The 19,862-nt window shown below is 35.6% G+C and overlaps 2 protein-coding genes and 1 long non-coding RNA gene across 3 annotated transcripts in view; 1 reads left to right on the top strand and 2 right to left on the bottom strand.

Annotated features, from left to right (window-relative positions):
• LOC109586105 (uncharacterized) overlaps window positions 1–5,089 on the bottom strand; it is a 6,440-nt gene extending 1,351 nt beyond the window's left edge. The window contains exons 1-2 of the long non-coding RNA XR_002186826.1: window positions 4,981–5,089; window positions 4,205–4,303 (exon numbers count right to left, since the gene is read on the bottom strand). This is a non-coding gene — a long non-coding RNA (uncharacterized LOC109586105). The remainder of the gene's footprint in view (window positions 1–4,204; window positions 4,304–4,980) is intronic.
• Window positions 5,090–6,764: 1,675 nt separating this feature from the next.
• On the top strand, window positions 6,765–8,204 carry LOC105314382 (uncharacterized). Its single transcript, XM_011408531.2, has 2 exons — window positions 6,765–7,283; window positions 7,350–8,204. Exons 1-2 carry the CDS (start codon window positions 6,765–6,767, stop codon window positions 8,202–8,204), a joined length of 1,374 nt encoding a protein of 457 aa, XP_011406833.2.
• A 984-nt stretch (window positions 8,205–9,188) lies between these two features.
• LOC109586103 (ankyrin repeat domain-containing protein 29-like) lies at window positions 9,189–18,752 on the bottom strand. Its single transcript, XM_020002272.1, has 10 exons — window positions 18,637–18,752; window positions 18,312–18,385; window positions 18,164–18,245; window positions 16,222–16,284; window positions 16,081–16,173; window positions 15,294–15,392; window positions 13,787–13,885; window positions 11,115–11,213; window positions 9,906–10,004; window positions 9,189–9,302 (listed from the first exon to the last, which is right to left on the bottom strand). Exons 3-10 carry the CDS (start codon window positions 18,236–18,238, stop codon window positions 9,189–9,191), a joined length of 741 nt encoding a protein of 246 aa, XP_019857831.1. The 5' UTR covers window positions 18,239–18,245; window positions 18,312–18,385; window positions 18,637–18,752.
• Window positions 18,753–19,862: the final 1,110 nt, after the last annotated feature.

Raw genomic sequence — 19,862 nt, 5'->3', positions numbered from 1 at the left:
AGACAATAAAATCAGGAGGCCATTTCCATAGCCAGCTTAAAATTTCCACAGTGCAACATTCACTAAATACATTGATGCTTGTTTGATGGCACATAGTTGTCATCATTACCTCATACTGACCAAGCAACAATCTGTAGCCATAAAGCAAAAGTTACGCTATTTTGTATAGTCCCAGATCAATATGCTTGCATACGTGTAGATCTTTTGCCCAAAGTGGTAGCATCAGATTATGATCAGGACATAGGCTTGCATGGTATATATATGGGTATATACAATCAATCTGAAATTCTTCAGCTGTATACCTGTCCAAAGGAAAAAAGGGGGATGTTGAAATCATAAAGATGGGATGAAGAAAAACCAAAGTGAATCGTGCTAGATGGGCCGCTTTTTTGTTCAAAACCAGCTGTGTTATTAATAAAGGCCATCTAAGTTTATTGCCTGCTATAAGTCTCTGGAAATGCCTAAATTAGAAATGTCATGCCTCATTAGCATATGAAGCTTCTCCTTTTGAAACAGCAGCATTCTGCAGAAAGTGGGTTGATATCCATTAATTTAAAACTTGGGATAAAAATTATGAGAGCAGCACCATTAAAATTGAATACTGCTTCACCTACTCAATTAAATTAAGATTGCCACTGAACACAACCTTCAGTGTTCATCACTTTCAATACTAAATCAAAGTTTTCATGGAAATGAGTGGCACCACCAGATCTAACTCTTGTAGCAGCATGCATAAGTTAAGAAGCCCACATTATCAGAGTTAGCAATTTCACCATTAACAAACAATGTGATACTACACATAGTAATAATGAATCCAATGATCAACTGATGGCTTCCTTCGGAATGAATACAAATACGCTCAAAAATTCCCCTGAAGTGTCTTGGTCCAAAATAAGGAAGGCTATTGGAGTCTGCATGATTATCAAACAATTATGTAAGACTAGCCATAAAAACAAAAAACTCCATACAACACACTGATGAAACAGTTCAAGGATTTTATATACTTTCCCTTTATTGTTCTGTTGCTCCAGACATTGTCCCATGGTTTTCACTATAAACTAAAGTTTTTGTGAGAAAAGGCAACCTGAAATTGTTTATATGCATTAGTGCATGCACTGTCAGTCCAGGTGCATTAACAACTGGCAACGTAAAATCAAAATGCATGAGTTGTATCTGTCCTCAAAAAGTACCCTATAGCCCAGTAGCAATTAAGCAGCCTCAAAGGGATGGAAAAGAAGCAATTAATGCATGGGAAGAGTTGTCATATATTTGCTTAGCCATTTGTGGAATTCCAATCTCACATCATGCACATATTACATAGATCATATGCTTGTAAGATTATTAATTCCACATCATGGCAAGGCTTCCTATATGACAATGTATTGTTCAAAGACAGAAACTCTTAAGGCAGTGACTAGACGCTGACCATAGAGCTAGCACAATATAAGATGACATCCACTGGGACTCCCCTGCTCTATCTTTGAACAGCTATGTATTCTAGTTCATGAATTTCATTTTGTTTTAGATATATATAAATACCTTATAGAATGAAATAAATGGTGCATGAACATACTATGTACCCCATACCTATTATTGGAGATTGTCAATAATGCAGATGACAGTTAAGACAAAAGGAATGTCAATTAGCACAATGTCACTACAATCACCCAGCCAAAGCTGTCTGCCATAGAGTTCTCAATAAAACTATCTCAATAATGTTGAGACACTGCCCATTTAAAATCTGTTTTAGGGCTACAAGAACCAATCATAATACCATTGAGTCTAGTGGATATTTCCACTAAATTATATATTGGAATTCAGTAATAGGTATAGTACTAATAATAAATGCATAGGTTAGTTATAAATATATAAAGCTAACCCTAGTTGCTTTGAACTACTGAGCTCTATTACACATCTAGAGTAGAGGGATCCACCTAGCAATTTCACTCAGTGCTCCTGTCATATATTATGAGGAGCAACAACAGCTAAGAATTGCTATCCCTCAGTCAGTACATGAATAGATCCTTGCATGAGAGTAGGAGAAAAGTGTTGCTTTTTCCATAGCCCTCTATAATATCACCACCTGGGCAACATATATAAATCTGCTCAGTTCTCCATAAAAGCATGGTCTGGCCTCATTATGTTGTATGGTGGCGAGACCTTCCAGTTACAAAAATACTGTTGTAATAAAGACTACTGAGATCTGATGTAAAGTTGGAGATGGTGTGTCTAAACAACCTCCAATATTTTGAATAATAAAGCAATCCACCTAATCTGCAGTCCTTTGAGATTCATGGCCAGCTCATATACAAGTTGCTCCTCTAGCTCTTGGCCACTGTTATCACTCCCAAAAAATTTTCATTGATACAGGTCTATAACTTACCTAAAGGAGTCTGCATGGTAATGAGGGGGTGTGTCATGAAGAAGTCCATAGACAGATACAGATAAGTCGAAGTTCTCCCGTGTCATATAAATATAGGTCACATACTTCCAGGCTGAATTAAGGCTAAAGATAAGATTCAGTAGACAAAGGATGAGCATTTTCCACCCTGGTCATAATGGCTAGGGCTCCAGCAGTCACTGTTATAGGCGACATCCTCTATAATTGAGATAAAGTACCTTCTAAGATGGAAATATAGAAGGAAGGTACATTAGCATCAAATGACCATAATACTATATATATATTAGATTAAAATAAAATTTTGACCATCAATGCTCATTTTTTAGCACTGAAAAAATGTGTAGTTTTAACATGCTACATTCAATTAATAACACACTTTCCTGTGTTCATAACAACACCTTTGTGTGCTAAAATAATGTGCTACAATTGAGGTATCAAAATGAAAGGTCTTAAAATGAGAAACCGAATGCTAGGCAAGAGTCCCATGTATGTCCTTTGATATAAGAATCTATAATATTATACCTGTCTTCAAGGGGAAGAACACTCTCTGATCTCATATAAGTCCCAACAATGAATGCTTGCATCATGAGCAAATTATAATACTGCAGGTAGTCTCTAGTTCCCATCATACCCATGGCTGACTCCGAGACAAAGTCTATATACAGGAGGGCCAATGGGTATATCATGGCATCAGGTGGCTATTAGAGCCATTGCCCTGAGCAACAGACTATGAAGTCCTCTGACGGAGTCAATAATGAGGGCCAGTTTTAGAACAGACTTGCAGTGAGCTGATAGACTATGAAGTCACCTGATGGATCAATTCAATAATGAGGACCAGTCTAAAATAGGCTCATTTAATGGTTCAGCAAGTATAGCTGGAACCAGGGAACTGATAATCACTCAATGAAGAGGATTATAATACTACTGAGATCTATAATAAATAGTCTAGTCCCCATCAGACCCCTGGCTGACTCTAAAATTATAGGAGGGCCATTGGGTCCATCATGGCATTTGGGGTGGAGGCTATTATAAGAGCCAATGACCCTATAGCCAGCGAGCTGGCAGACTATGAGATCCTCTGATGGAGTCAATAATGAGGACCAGTCTAGGACTATATATGGTTTAGCAAGTGAAGCTGGAACCAGGGAACCGCTGAACAAGAGGAAGAGGTGATCGACCGTCATTTATCCCAAGTGCTGCATATCCCCCCAATCTCCAACCAAAACTTGGTCAAAAAACGTAAGACATCTTCCACAACCATAGTAGAATCAAAAAAGGACCCGCTATGTCAATGCTAACGAGCTCAGAGCAAACAATAAGTAGCTCGTTACCCACCTTCTTCTCCGGATTCAAGCAAATTTTAAGGCCAATGTGGCAGATCACACAAGCAGCTTATATATATTTTTTTTAAACTTTTAAAATTGCTACAGATTTCAGTAGATAATCTGCCAAATACATGTACATTGTCATATAGGAAGCCTTGCCATGATATGGAACTGGAAATACCCCCACAAAGAAAGAGTCCTCAGTCAAATATGAACAAGATTAATGAAACTACATGAATTAATTACATTGATGCACATACATGTACAGTACATATTACAAACTTAATACATGCACATAAAAAAGTAGATTAAAATCACAGGGCAGAATTGGATAATCTGTTTTTCATTATTTTTGCAACTTAATTATAAATTTCAAAAAGTCTTAATAAAAAGAAAATTGGTAAAATTATCCAACTGTGGGAAATATCCAATCTATGACATGTGATTTTAACATTTATGTACAATCCAGTATACTTACTCTATTTATTAGGTTCACATTAGCTCCTGCAGACAATAAAATTTGTACCACATCATGATATCCTCCTCTTGCAGCAACATGAAGAGAAGAAGTTCCAAACTATAAGAAACACAAAAAAACATTTGTTCATGTCAGTCTATTACAAAACAAAAAGTACTTGTAACAGACCAATTTAACTTAACAAATAACACACACCAAAATGACAAAAATTAATGACTTAAATACGAATCAGTCACAAAGAGCATAGAGCTACATTATGTTACACAAATGACAAAGATAAGGCTAGCTCATGACCAGCTCAAAGAACAAGTAACAAAAGTAAGGTCTAACAAGAAAACAGCATAAATCATTAAATTCACACACATACTATTTACGCCAACAATACATGCTATTACATAACATACATGTACACTAATTACATTAACACTAACATTATCAAGTCTCATGAGTCTTTCACAGTAGTGTACTACATACACTTTTAGCAAAACTGAAAATATTGGCAGGATAAAATTGTAACTGATAGATTTTATAATAGCAGTTTCTCACAAAACAATCTGCCAATATTAACTCTTTACTAATATTTCTACAGTGATCAGTGTTATTATGTATGTACTACACGAATTGTACATCAACGGCATTGTACCAAGTGAATTGTGAAATGACACAACAAAATATACATGCATGTACCGGACCCATGTCCAATGGTAGTAGGAATATCAACAAAAAAGCATGCTGTAAATGTACATGTAAATGTATGCATATACTGCAGTAGTTACCTCTTTAGGATTATGATAGTTTACATTAGCTCCTTGAGACAGTGCAGACTGGACACCAGTAGAATCACCTATTTCAGCAGCTTCATATAACTCCTTATTCTACAATGAATCATACAGTAAGTTAAAAAAACAGTAAGTTAAATACTGTACAGTCAGAAATATTGATGGCCAAGTTATATTTGGCAAATTGCTAACAATTTATAATTGACAAATTTTATATTGGCAATAATTCTAGTGGCTGCATGTGGTCATGATGGACGAAAATTGCAGATTTTACTCTGGTGGTTGCTTATATTACACCTTCCCTGCCAATATTTTCAGCTGTATGGTACTGTCATGAAGTGGAGCTAGTCAATTTTTCCTATCATTATTACTACTAAGTTCTTATTGGGTCCAGCACCATATACAGTAGGCCATTTAATATCTCATTCACTTAAGGCCGATTCACACTACAAAATTAACGTGAGGTAAGGCTATATGTTAAGACAGGAAGTACTGTATAAACCAATGGCCACCGTTTACAGAAGGTAAGAATAGAAAATATAGAAAATAGTTAATTAAAATAGTTAATAGAAAATAGTTAATTTTGCAGTGTGAATCAGCCTTTACTCTATCTAAATCATAATACAGTATAGACACTAAAGCTAAACATTCCTATTGTACATTATAGCTATGATGGGAATGGTAAAAGTAATAAAATGGCTAAAAACAAAATAGATACATTCGTATGTGGCTGTTAATAATATACCAAGATTACCAACTCACATGAATTGAAGCAATTGGATAATCTTCAATTAATAACTGTACAATCTCATGATGTCTTTTACTTGCAGCTAGAACTAGAGCAGTCTTTCCTAACTATAGAAATGAGACCATAAATAACGTACAAGTGTGTAAGTACTACAGTGTAGCTGTTAAAATTTCATTTAGCTCTGTGCCTCATACAAGTACTGTATTTCCTTAAATAAAAGCCCAGGCGTCTATTTCCTAAAATGGTATTTGGACCTCGAAAAAAAAATTTTTTTAATAAAAAAACTTCGGCCCAAAGCAGGATTCAAACCCATGACCACATGCACTTAACTTCAGGAACTTCAGGCAGTATCCACAAGACTACTGACTTACTTCAAGGCTAGATTTACGTATTTATACTTGAATTCTATTGCCACCCTGGTGTTTATTTGCATGCATGTGGCTTCTATTTAGGAATATACGGTGCATGTACATACAGTGTACATGTGAACGATCAATAGCTTCAATAATTACTAAGTATACTACATCCCAACTGAGAATGGACCGGAAGTGGAAGCAGTTGCGGGGAATTTAAAATATGTGTGACGCAAGCAATAGACGTCACAATGCGTTATTTTACGTGCATGATAATGATATTCATGAAAGGCATGGTCAATAATGTGCAGCCGCGTGGTGCCGCGAGCTTCACTCCAAAAACGGTATAGTTGATTTGCTCTGCTATATTCTGTTGTTTTTCTTTATCTGAGTCCTTATAGTTGCTGATCATCGTCTTCCAAGGGAATCTATTGAGCTTGTTCAAGCTTCTACAAAAAGGTTGAGTTCATTCTTAAAGTAATTTTTTTGTTTTTGTTATTTTTGTTTGTTGCAGCTATTTTCTACTCTTTTGCCTAGTTTCTTTTTAGGTTAACTTTCCTGGATCATGCCGAGGGGGAAGAGGATTCACTCTGGAGAAAAAACCTTGTCATGAAACTTTATAAGTAACTAACAATCAGTTGTATTAGCTAATTATTATAAAAATCGTACTTAGTCACTTAATGAGAGAAGAAGCAAAGTCCAAAACTGGTGGAGGAACTGCTCTTCAGAAAACAGTTAAAATCACTGGATTTTCTAAAAATTCAGTGATGAAAATTGTGATGGAAGGAAAGGAGTTGCCTGAGGGATCTGAATTCGAAACACTTGTCCTTCCAAGATACACTGGAGATCGCCAAGTTGTTTTAAATGTTGATAGCTTTGATAGAGCTGCTATCCGGAGGAAAATTTGTCTTATAAAGTCAAGGAAGCAGTACATTATTCTTGGCAATCTCCTTCCTGAGATAAAAGCTGATTGCAATTTTAAAGGATCAAGATCATCCCTCCACCGCTTATTACGGAGCATGAACTATAGGTTTAGGAAGGTCGTCAACAAGAGGATCTACTACGAGCAGCCTCACATCATCAAACAACGCAAGGAATATTTGATTAGAATGCACAACAACCGTAGTGGAGAGAACAGGCCAGTCATCTACCTTGATGAAACATGGATGAATGCTCATGATGGGAAGGATAAACAATGGGTATGTTATTCAACATGTCAATACAATAACAATAATATTTGATACTTTTAAATTTAATTATCACAGGTACAACCAGACACACTAACTGGTGGTACAAGTGGTGGAGTTACTAAGCCATACGGAAAGGGCAAGAGACTGATCATTCTTCATGCAGGATCGGAAAATGACTGGGTACCAAATGCAGAACTGGTATTTCAGTCTGGGGGCACTTCAGATGACTACCACAAGGATATGAATCACCAGGAATTCAAGCGATGGTTCAAAGATCAACTACTTCCCAATATTCCAGTGAACTCTATAATAGCAATGGACAACGCATCATATCATTCAAGGAGATTTGAACCACTGCCTACTTCATCATGGCGTAAAGGTGATATGATCTCGTGGTTAGTAAACAAGAGCATACCATTTCCAGCTGGATCTAACAAGAAGGCCCTTTACACCATTATAAAGCAACATAAGAGTAAATATTTGCAGTATGCTATAGATGAGATGGCAAAGAGTGCTGGTCATGAAGTGGTGCGGCTTCCAGTAGGACACTGTGAACTTAACCCTATTGAAATGGCATGGTCCCAAGTTAAAGGATATGCTAAAAAACATAATACACAATTCACACTTGAAGCATTGGAGCCTCTTGTTAAAGATGGTATCGCACAAGTTACTCCAGAAAGATGGCACAGTCTTGTTCAGCACGTACGTGAGAAGGTGGAGGATCGATACTACGAAGCAGACAGACTATCGTATGTAGTTACCGTACCTGACTTTTCAATTCGAGTTGGTGACTCATCAACTGAATCAGAATCCGAATCAGATGATTCTGAGAATGAATTAAATGACAGTGAAAGCGAAACCGATATTTCAGATGAGGAGGATGAAGAGCTGTGGGGAAACAGCCCACTTGCAAGTGTAGAGGGCTTGTGAGTTAATACCTGCAGTGATCATCGAATCATCTAAGGAACATCAGAAAATATTGGCTTTATTCAACCGGCCTTTGTGAAGGCCCCCACCATCAAAAGATCTCACTTGTAATAATAATAATGCATGTATAACATAATAACAGCCAGCGCGTGACCACAAAATAATAATTGATGTTCTTATGTAAACAGTGACGTAACTGTTTACATAATAAAACATAGTTTGCGGTTAACTTTGGTATGCCATTGGGTTTATAGGGAGAACCCGGTTCTCAGGGTTCGCAGGGGCTGAGAGACCCAAGATCTGAGATCCTGAAGAGGCATTGGGCGACTAAGAACTTGTGAAAGTCTCATCCTTATCCCACATTCCTATAAAAAGTTATTCCAGTTTTTCTTGGTCCAAACTCAGTTGGGACATAGTATACATGTATATTTCAGTCTACATTTTTATGGTCTAACGAAAAAAACAAAAAAAATCAAATATCCATGATTATTTTTTTTTAATTTAATCAGTAATATTCTGCAATTATTACAATTATTTGAGATTAAAGATTTCAAATTTTCACAAAATTACAAAAATATTTCATCATTTCATGACAAAAATTTGGGGCTATTGAGTGTATTGACAAGAATATGCAGTAGAAGACTATCATAATACATTCATTGCCATGATTATGATAACTACATGTACAACCATTTTGAATAGCCAGAAAATACAGAGGATTGTTAAGCTACTTTTACTATATACACTGTAATGTTATTGTGTTTAATGCAACATAAGAGCAATGATAAGACCAACCCATCTTTGGTCTTATATTGTGTGCAATGTTGTAAGTGATGTCATGGGTGAAGTTGCATACATGTACATGTACATAGCAAACCTACATGAAGCTTTAGTTACAACTACACGTATAGCACCTGTTACAGTTTTCTCATTCAAAACTGACAGTTAAGAAGGGAATTTAATAAAAGAAGATTTATGGTCCATTAATTACATGATACTCACATAATTTGCAGTGCTTTGATCAGCTCCATTATTTAATAGCAGCTGTACAATGTCATAATGTCCTTCCTCTGCTGCTACAATAAGAGCAGTATTTCCATACTATAATAACAAGATAATGATATCATAATAAACTCGTATTGCACCATAATTGGATAGTTGTCGGTGGCTTAGATCACTGCAGTGGTCTTCCTGGGTTAAAGTACATGTGGTACATGTGCCTTTAATAACTAATTAATTCTTGAGTCTCTTGATAGTGATTGAATTGTTTACTGAAAAGAATTTTAAAAATTATGTCACTTCCTCATTTCTCTACTGACGTTATTAATGAAACTAAATACAAGGTTTGGTAATTGCATTTTTATGACCTAGGACGCATATATTATATACACATACATATTATATCGGAGAAATGTTTTACTAGTCCTCCCACAAATTTTACATAAAGTGGGTATAACCACAGCAAACAAAATGTCAGCTTACACACGGGAGCTTTAACAGCAAAAGAGAACCTTTATTAGTCTTAATAAGAACTCAGTATGCATGCAAGGTGATGAAAAAAATTATAAATATTTTTACACTACTTAGCACTTCTAACTAAGGCAATGGCTAGTAACATAAATTTCTGATTATAAGATACATGTGTACATGTAGCTACATATAACAATAAAAATTTCAATGATGATAAAATAAATAATAACTTGCATTGTTTGAATGTGAAGGATCAGCTCCTTTCTTCAGCAGTAATTCTACAACATCACAGTTTCCTCCTCTTGCTGCTGCAATAAGAGCAGTATCACCAGCCTATAACAACAAGATACATAATGATAGATTGGTTTTCAGTTGTCATTGTCCCCAAAAAAATTAATTTGGTAGCATGTGGTTATTGCACATTGTAGTTTGTTGAAAGAAACTTGTGGTTACTTTTTTTGATGTGCTGTCAACTCTGTTGCATGAAATAAATATAGAAACGAAGTTATAACATTATTGAATGGTAAATGGTGGTCATAGAAGCCTTCATACAAGGAAACTTGTTGCTAGCAACCAAGCAACATGTTGCCAGAAATATTTATACATCTGGCAACATGTTTCTTACAAGATCAAAGTAACCACAAATGTTGCTGGCCAAACACTGTTTCAGTGTCACAGAGAATAGAGATCTGACTGTGAGACGAGTTCCAAAGTTAAAGGTTAGAACATGTTGCAAGGCATAACAGGGAGAGTCCTTTAGGATCGTACATGTACATGAATGAACGAGAATTTATAACTACATGAGTGTACATGAGTATATACATCATGTAAATGTAAAGTACAGTAAACAGTATGGAAGTGACTCACAAAAGCTTTGTTGAACTGTTAATTAACTTTTCATTTCTAAAATCTTGGTATAGCATGTACATGTAGTATATGTGTAAAATAACCACTTATACGGTATACATGTACATAATTTCAGAGGGTGATGGTCAAGCTTCTACCTTGTACTATTTCTCACGAATGTACATGTATATCTCAAATTCTTTTGCTGTGTCTCAAACACTTACATGCACACCTCTATAATAGTAAATATACAATTATACATGTAGATAGTGGTTTGTCATTAAAATATTACAGTTACTATATTGGTTTTAGTGCTATTATTATTGTTACACAAAACATGTACACGTAGATATGTTTATTATTACTATACTGTATCTATCTAAAAATAGTACATTTCACTGTCTTCTGTCTTAATAGTTTTGTACACTAAATTTGTAACGAGAAAACTATTTAAAGCTATAAATGTATGAATTACATGTACATTGTACGTGAAAGTCCAGAAGTTACATGTACCAAAGTCATATTATGCAACATACACTTGATGATTAGAATAATACTTCTGAACTGATAACATTTTCATTAATCCAGTATACTCACTATATCTCTGAGGTTCACATCAGCTCTTGCAGACAATAAAATTTGTACAACATCATGATATCCTTCCCTTGCAGCATCATGAAGAGAAGTAGCTCCACCCTATATGAAACACAACTTTATGACAAACAACTTGAAAATTGCTGTAGTGTACAAGGTACCATTATATCACTAAATTTTTATCGATCTAAAAATTTTGTCAAAAAATTTTTTTGCTTAAATTAATATTCATCATTAAAAATGTCACTCCGAAAAACTATAAAATTTAGAATCAAGTGAATCAATTCACTCAAACAAAATTGACAAAATTTTTGACTAACTGCATGGTACATGAACATGTACAGCACACAACTACACATACCGTACAGCTAAAATATTGGAAGGATTACATTTTAAAATTAAAATGACAGTTTCTCACAAGACAAACAATCTGCTAATATTCATACAAATAATTATGATCAACAGTAATCAATATTATTGTGCTAAAGTATGATAGTTTATTTCATATTCATTTTATTTCTTTTTTTGTTTCAGGATTCTGATAGTTTACATTAGCTCCTTGAGACAGTTATTAAAGACATTAATAATGACGTCCCTACTGACGTTATTATTGAAACTAAATACAAGGTTTGGTAATTGCATTTTTACAACCTGGGACCTGTTAAATGCATATTATACATACACATATCAGAGAAATAACAATTAAGATTCCTTACCAATCAACCCAAGTCTTTTACATAAAGTGGGTGTAACCAAAGCAAACAAAATGGCAGCTTAAACATGGGAGCTTTTTATACCCAGTTCAGTTTGAGTTGGCACAGGCACCACCCCTTATAACTTTTTATTACTAATGCTAGCAACCCGAAACTTAGTATAGTTGCATAACAGGTTCTTCTGAAAATCTATACTGACCAATTTTTGAGTGTCTAGGTACCCCATATGGAAAAACCAAGGTTGTAGCATGATTGTGGCAACCTTGTAACAAGTTAGTTGTCAATAGGTTGTCACCACCTGGTCACAACCTTGTAAAAACCTTGGATTTGGCATGTTTTTTGGCTTGTGACAACCTTGTCACAATGTACAATGAATTTAATAGAATAAATATAATCTGAAAGACTATCAACATGCATATAATAATTATTGAACCTCTTAATCCCATGTAGTTTCAAATGATTTCTAGATATTTGTAATGTATCTATGATACATGTAGCTAATATATAAATAAAGATGTGGATTTGTATTAATGTTATCTTTATTGACTTGTATAAGTGCTGGTCAATGGTCCCTTTATATATGGTAGCAATAGCTTCACTTATCATCGTGGGGTGCACTTAATGAAACCTCAGTTTCCTGTCAACCTTCGGACTACCTTGTCACAAGGTTGTTATGTTTGTAACATGTTAGTCACAACTTCAGCACTGTTTATACAAGGTTGTCACTAGGTTGCTCACAACTTTATCACTTTTGTACAAGGTTGTTACCAGGTTGCTACAACTTTGTGAGGTTGTGACCTGGTTGTAACAACCTTGGAATTTCTATATGGGATACTCTGGAAAATTCTGAATGGGTTCTTCTGCTCTAGTTCAAAGGAAGCCAACATGATGAATCATTATGCCCACACTACATCACACCCATGAACATCTCATTATTATTCTAACAAAATTAATGTTTTTTACTTTATAAAAATAATAAGTTCCTCTAGAGCAGCAGATAGTCAACTAGCAGTCTAGTCTATACTACTAGAAAACAATTGCTACAGGTGTGTATGTCTGTCTATAGCCTTCTTGATCGCCGTTATTCTTCATCATCCTTAATCTATGTTGCTAGCTTCTGTATCTAGGGTCCTTATGAGTACCGTAGATCGGGAAATTTTCGTTTTTAAAATATTTTCGCGGATGAAGTGACCCGCAAAAATTTGACACACGAAATATTTTCTACAGTGAATAATAAGATTACCGGAATTATTCTAATGTACAGCGGTGCATGCATGAGGCTCTTTTAGTCTTCTAAAAGCCAAAAGAAGGCCTGAAGCTCTCACCCAAGGAGTTCCTTGTCAGTTTTAGTACTGTCACCAGCAACTTCCATTGAATAGCTGTCCATTGTCATCAAGAGTTAGTAGCCACTTGTGCGGTTTATGACGCTTCCAAAAATTTTCATGTTGAAAAAATTTCGCGGATGGGTCAACCAGCGAAAATAAAACACCTTGAAAAAATTTCACGTCAATTATTTCTAACATGAAAATTTCCTGATCTACATGTACAGTATATGACAAAGAAAAGGTCCATTCAGTGATAACTAAAGGTATCAGTATCCAAAGCAAGGATACAGACAATAAAAGGTCTTAGAGGTGAAGAAACGCTCAATAAAATAGTTTGCTTGCACTCGGCCACCATTTTGGGTGTGACTAGGGATGCCATTTTCTGATGCAAACATTGAAATTACTCCCCATGCCAACTCAATTCGAACTGACAATAACAGCAAGATAGCAAACATTATAAGTACTTGTATAGAGATAGCCTCTATAAGTCCCAAAAAATTAGGAATATTTCTTTCTAATTAGTACTCCTAACTAAGGCAATGGCTATTGCATGAATTTCTAATTATAAGACACATGTACATGTATGTATAACAATAACATTTCAATGATGATAAAATAAATAATAAAAATAACTTGCATCGTTTGAATGTAAAGGATCAGCTCCTTTCTTCAGCAGTAATTCTACAATGTCACAGTTTCCTCCTCTTGCTGCTTCAATAAGAGCAGTATCTCCTTCCTATAATGACATAAGGATAGATTGGTTTCTAATGTTGCCAATGCCCCAAAACATTAAAAAAATAATAACATAATTTGAATGAGTATAGCATTACACATTGCAATTTACACATAACATTTAAAGGTATAGTCTTGTGAAGTGAGGCCCTTCCCTTTTGACACTGGAACACTGTTTCAGTGTGTCAAGAAGTATAGGAGCCTTAAACTGTGCATGAGAATATTTCTAAAGATAAGGGCTGGAATATCAAGGAAGACACAGTATTACATGCATTATAAGTTAATATACACTGGAATTGCCCTTACAGAGATTCCTCAGTCAAATACAAATAAAGCACTATGGTGCAATGGACTCGCCCACTGGAATTCACCTGAATCATATGTGTTACTTGACACTGTGATATTTTAAGCAATTTTTAAAATGATTGGGCGAAGCCCTTACTTACAAGAACTTGAACGTACATCTGGGCGTGACTGGGAGGTGCGGTCTGGAGGCGGAGCCACTCAATGTTTTACATTCTTTCTAGTTAATATTGACTGCATAGCTATGACAATTAAAATAAGCTATGGGTGTGGTCAACAACTAGCTAATCATGGCACATGGCTAGGAGAAAGAAGAAAAGCTGAAATTTATTTATTTTAGCATCTGAAGCTCTATTCAAAAAAAGACTTGGCACAAAACTGTTGCCTATAGATATTTAAAAAAGACTGAGAGAGTTTGGTAGCTCCTGTTTTCCCCAGTGTTGCCTGAAAATTTCTCAAAGATGCTAATCACAAATTTTGAGGAACTGTAACTCGCAAAAAAAGAAGTTAGGACAAAATCGTTCTTTTATTTTTTTGTCAGATGGGATTTTCTACCTCTGAAGCAAATCTCAGCCCTGTAGAGTGAAACATGAGCTCTCACTTGGAGAGTGGTCCCCTCATGGTTTAACAGGTCCAGGCTTTGGTGCCACGGGATGCTACGAAAGCATAACTAGATGAAAGAAAGCAACTTTATGTGTTGCTAGAAGAAGAATTATAGCTCTAGAGTGCTCAGACAAAAAGATATATTTTTAAATCAATTAAAATGTGTGGACAGAATGACAGAATGACAGCCCAACTGCTAAGTACCCGCCTTTGCAAGCGTGGTGAGTCCAACAACTACATGTACATGCATGAATACATGATGCACATCATATTACAAACTTGATACATGAACATAAAATGTACATGTATATAGATTGAAATCACAGGGTAAATTGAAAAATCTGTTCTTCACCATTTTTGCAACTTATTATGAAATTTAATATTAAAAAGAAAAAAGCAAAATTATCCTTATGTGGAAAATTACCAATCTATTCTATGACAATTTAAGCAATTGTGAATTTAACAGTAATGTTAAAGTAAGCACAATCAAGTATATTATTACTCACTATATCTCTGAGGTTCATATCAGCTCCTTCAGACAATAAAATTTGTACAATATCATGATATCCTTCTCTTGCAGCAACAAGAAGAGAAGTAGCTTCATCCTACCAGTAACATAAGACAAAATTTGTACATGTCAGTCTATTACAAAAACATAAAGTACTGTACTACATGTACATGCAATACAGCTAAAAATACTGGCAGAATAAAAATTTGCAAATGATGGATTTTATAATGGCAGTTTAATTCTCGGAGAACAATCTGCCAATATTAACTCTTCACTAATATTTCTACAGTGATCAGTTTTATTATGTCTATACATGTGTACTATGTACTACATGTACATGACATGTGCATGTACATTGTACCAAGTGAATTGTGAAATGACACCACAGAACATACGTACATGTACATGATTTATACCTGACCCATGTCCAAGGGCAGCAGGCTATCAACATAACAGCATGCTGTCAGGGGCGGATCTAGGATTTAATTTTTGGGGGGGGCAATTGTGAGATGGGAGGGGTAATTAGGGGGTGTGGTCAACTAAGCTTGTGCAAAACTTTTGGGAAAGTAAAAATTATGAAGACTAAGCCTGCTAAAATCAGACCCTTTGTGGTTTAAAGAGAGTTTACATAGTCCAGTGCTGCAGCTGCTTCACAGTTTACACAGGTAAACCAAAGTTTATATTACTCCAGAAAATTTTTGGGGGGGCATTGCCCCCCCTGGCCCCCCCTAGATCCGCCACTGTATGCTGTACATGTACATGTATGCATATACTGCAGTAGTTACCGGATTCTGATAGTTTACATTAGCTCCTTGAGACAGTGCAGACTGGACACCAGTAGAATCACCTCTTTCAGCAGCTTCATATAACTCCTTATTCTACAATGAATCATTAGCTAACATGCATGTAAAACAAACAGTATGTACAATTTCTTCAGCTCCTTGTGATAATAACTGAACACTATCTTCTTTTTGAAATGATCTATTATTCTATAATAAAAAAAGTTTGATCAAATAAGGCTATATACAGTAGATCGACAAGTAATGAATTATCATAGGTCACACAATTAGCAAAACTTGAGAATGCTATTGATAAGTAAAACCTGCTACCATTTACAAGGTAAACTAAAAAGGCGTGTACATATTAAGATCATAAATTGTTACTGTATATATACATAAATTTCGTGGGAATAAAATTTCATAGATTAATTTGTCCAGATTTGAAATTTGTGCAATATATTTTTTTCAAGTAATACCTCATGCAGGAATTTAAATCAAGTTGGCCACACCTTTTGCGAATTTCAATTTTCAAATTAATGACAAATGCAAATTTTGTGAAATAATAATTACCTACAACCTATATAAGGTAAACTGATAAATATTTGAATAATTCGTAAAAATTTAAATTTTAAGCCTATTCTGTAGAAGTGTTTTTTCTACATTTCAGTCCACTTTAAAGGTATGTACATGTATATAAAACAAGAAATAAGGATTGCTCAACTAAACTATTTGTATGAGCTTAGTATGGGCGGATCGATATTGATAACAAGCAAAAAATGATAATAAGCAAAAGTAAACAAATGAACAAAAGAATGAACGAATAAAAAACAGTCAAACACATAGATCAAATCATTTTTATAGTAAAAGAAATCTAGAATGTTCCAATCCAATCAAATTTCCCAACTGGGGTAAAATAATGAGTTTTAGAAGTTTCCAGATGAAAGTAGGATAACAATAAGTGATAATAATGATTAGCGACATCAAATGATTAATGATGAGTGATTAAGACCAAACACTATTTATAAGGCTATAATATAACAATACTGATCTACTGTAGTAACGGTATATTAGTATTCAACAATATAAAAGTTGCTGCTATCTTTAAAACAAACCTCAAGGCTCAATCCTACAAATACAAGTGTACATGTAGGCTATTGTCTACATAGCCAAATATAATTACGTTGATCAGGCCTGATTTAGCCTGAAACCAGGCCTGATATCAGGCATGGACCATAGATTTTGGGCAATCTCCTGATACAATCATGCAGTCAGCCATGGTACAGGCATGACAAGCATCAACACTGGATCAGGCCAGACCAACTTTCATGATTCAGCAATGATAGCCAACAGGGCTGTACCAGTACTGATATCAGGCTTGAGTCATTAATTTTGGGCAACATTTTGAATCAGGCCTGAATATATTTGGCCGTGTATACATGTACAATATATACAATGTAATATGAACAGGACTATACTTGTGTATACATTTACATAATTCACTGTAACTTTTGTGCTATGTACTGTATATTCCTCGTAATACCGAAAATAAAGTAAAATTTTTCTGCCGCTATTATGGAGTCCAAGTTCAATGAAAGAAAGCAATATTTTTTTAATTTTTATACTTCCTAACGGCACTTATTAAAGTCCATTAGTCAACTATAGACACTGGATGATGGTCAGTAAGCAGTAGCAAGATTGCTGTCACCAATAAATACAAAATTTTTTTGGAGAAAAATCTCTTTTCACAATTGCTCCAAAGGCAAGTATTCGAAACTAGGACTCCAAAATTGCAGTAGAAAATTTTTACTTTATTTATGGCATCACAATGAATATACAACAGTACCATAAAACAGGAAATTTTGGAGGGAGAGTTGAATTTGGCATTTTGATAGCCATTCGTTAAATTAAAAATCCACCATTTTGAGCCATTATGCACAGGCTCAATGGCATGTGGTCACAAATTCACCAATCACCAAAATTTAGCAACTTGCCAAATTTAACTCTCTCCAAAATATCCCACTATAAGGTACTTAAAATTCTATAAATTGTACTTAGCACTGACAAACTGGTCTATAAAAGCTTCATTTACCAAAGCAGTAGTACTTGAAGTGGTAATGTTTCCTTCAGATGATGAGGTCTGCATGATTAAAGAATTCTTTGGCATCAACCCTCTATACAAGACTTATCATCGAAAATATTAATTATGAATAAATTAATCATATGTACATTGTACATACCAAGATTGATTCTTTTTAGAAGTTGATTAGGTCACCAGACTAAGTTAGTACTTAGTCTTAATAGTAGATTCAATCTGTGGGTCATAATAAATTAGATCTAAGGCCACTCCAATTTGATTCCTTGTTTCCCATTACCCGCCCGCATGGGGCCGCATCGCTATTCATTATTGCGGTTTTGCATTGATTATACAAGCAATTTATACAGCTGATAATGAATAAATTTAATGAAAATGAACAAACCCGCCCGCCCGCATCAGGCCCGCCTCTGTAATGGGAAACTATGAATCTTATTGGAGTGGCCTAATGGTTTCAATTCTGAACTCACTTAAGATTCCACTCAATCCTGTCAATGAATAGAGAACGAGTCTGGAAGAGGCCATCAGTTTTTTGTAAGGCGGAGTTGCCTGGCGGCCCTAGGCCTAGGCCCTGGCATAGATATTAGAGTACAGATATTTCCTGTACTCTAATATCTATGGCCCTGGCCTGGGTATTCGGTACCGGGTACATTATTTGCGCATGCGCAGCTTTAACGCCCACTCAGTGTTTTTATAGACACGTGGTTGCATGTGGATAAAGCACACACACCGTGTCTCCTCCGTATTTCTCTTGGTGGGCGGAGTAGTAGTGAATCGGAATTATCGGATACTGCATCGGATAGTGGAGTGGAAAGTGTTTACAGCTCGGTTTACAGTCCACACAAGCAGGGGCGTAGCTGAGGTAGGGCCTGAGGCCTGAGGGGGCCTGGCCCTACCATCAAAGTGCCCTTATAATTATATTCATTGAAATTATAACCCAAAAGATTATATTCATTGTTCTTACAATAACAAAAGGGGGTGGCTGATAACCACAGCTCTTTTTAAAGCTATATACAATGATAATTTCACTCTGATTTCGCTCAGCTTGCAGGAAAATGCCTCCATTTTGTTACGTAAAAGGGGTGTGGCCAAAATTGCGGCGCGCTTTGCGCCATTTTGTCTCCTTGCCCAACCGTCACCCAAGGTCCAGCTACGCCCCTGCACACAAGCAAAGAAGAACTTAAAGAACAGAAGAAAGAAGCAAGGGAGAGGAACCATCATCAGTTAGAAAAGAAGCTTGTTACTGTGATGAGTCTATAAGACACCAGAAGAAAAACAAGATGTCTTCTCTTCCCGTCCCAGTCAACTCTTAGTCTGGCCACCCAGACCCAACCCCTGCGGGAGAAGGGTCTGGTACAATGCTTAACAAGACTTTGTGCAAGCATAGATACTACATGTAGTATCTATTGTGCAAGCCGTCAGGAATCCGACGTGACCAATCAAGATTCAGTTTGTCATAATGATGTCATTATTTTAATAAATATTCATTGTAGTTATTGTTAAGTATAAAAATGGCGTGTTGTACTGAAATAACAAGAGCACTGACTGTGGAAACTAGGCCATAAGAAGAGCTCTAGACACACTAACTAGGGTTTCTGTCCTTCCTAGTCTTAGTCGGGGCAGTATTCTCTCGATAGTTCGAGGCAAGAATTGTTGAAATGATGGAACACGATTCGGACTCATGTTAAGCAAGTCA

The sequence above is a fragment of the Amphimedon queenslandica genome, unplaced genomic scaffold (genome assembly GCF_000090795.2).
Source record: "Amphimedon queenslandica unplaced genomic scaffold, v1.1 AMPQUscaffold_12945, whole genome shotgun sequence".
Lineage (NCBI taxonomy): Eukaryota > Metazoa > Porifera > Demospongiae > Haplosclerida > Niphatidae > Amphimedon > Amphimedon queenslandica.
This window is presented reverse-complemented; position numbering and strand designations above follow the sequence as displayed.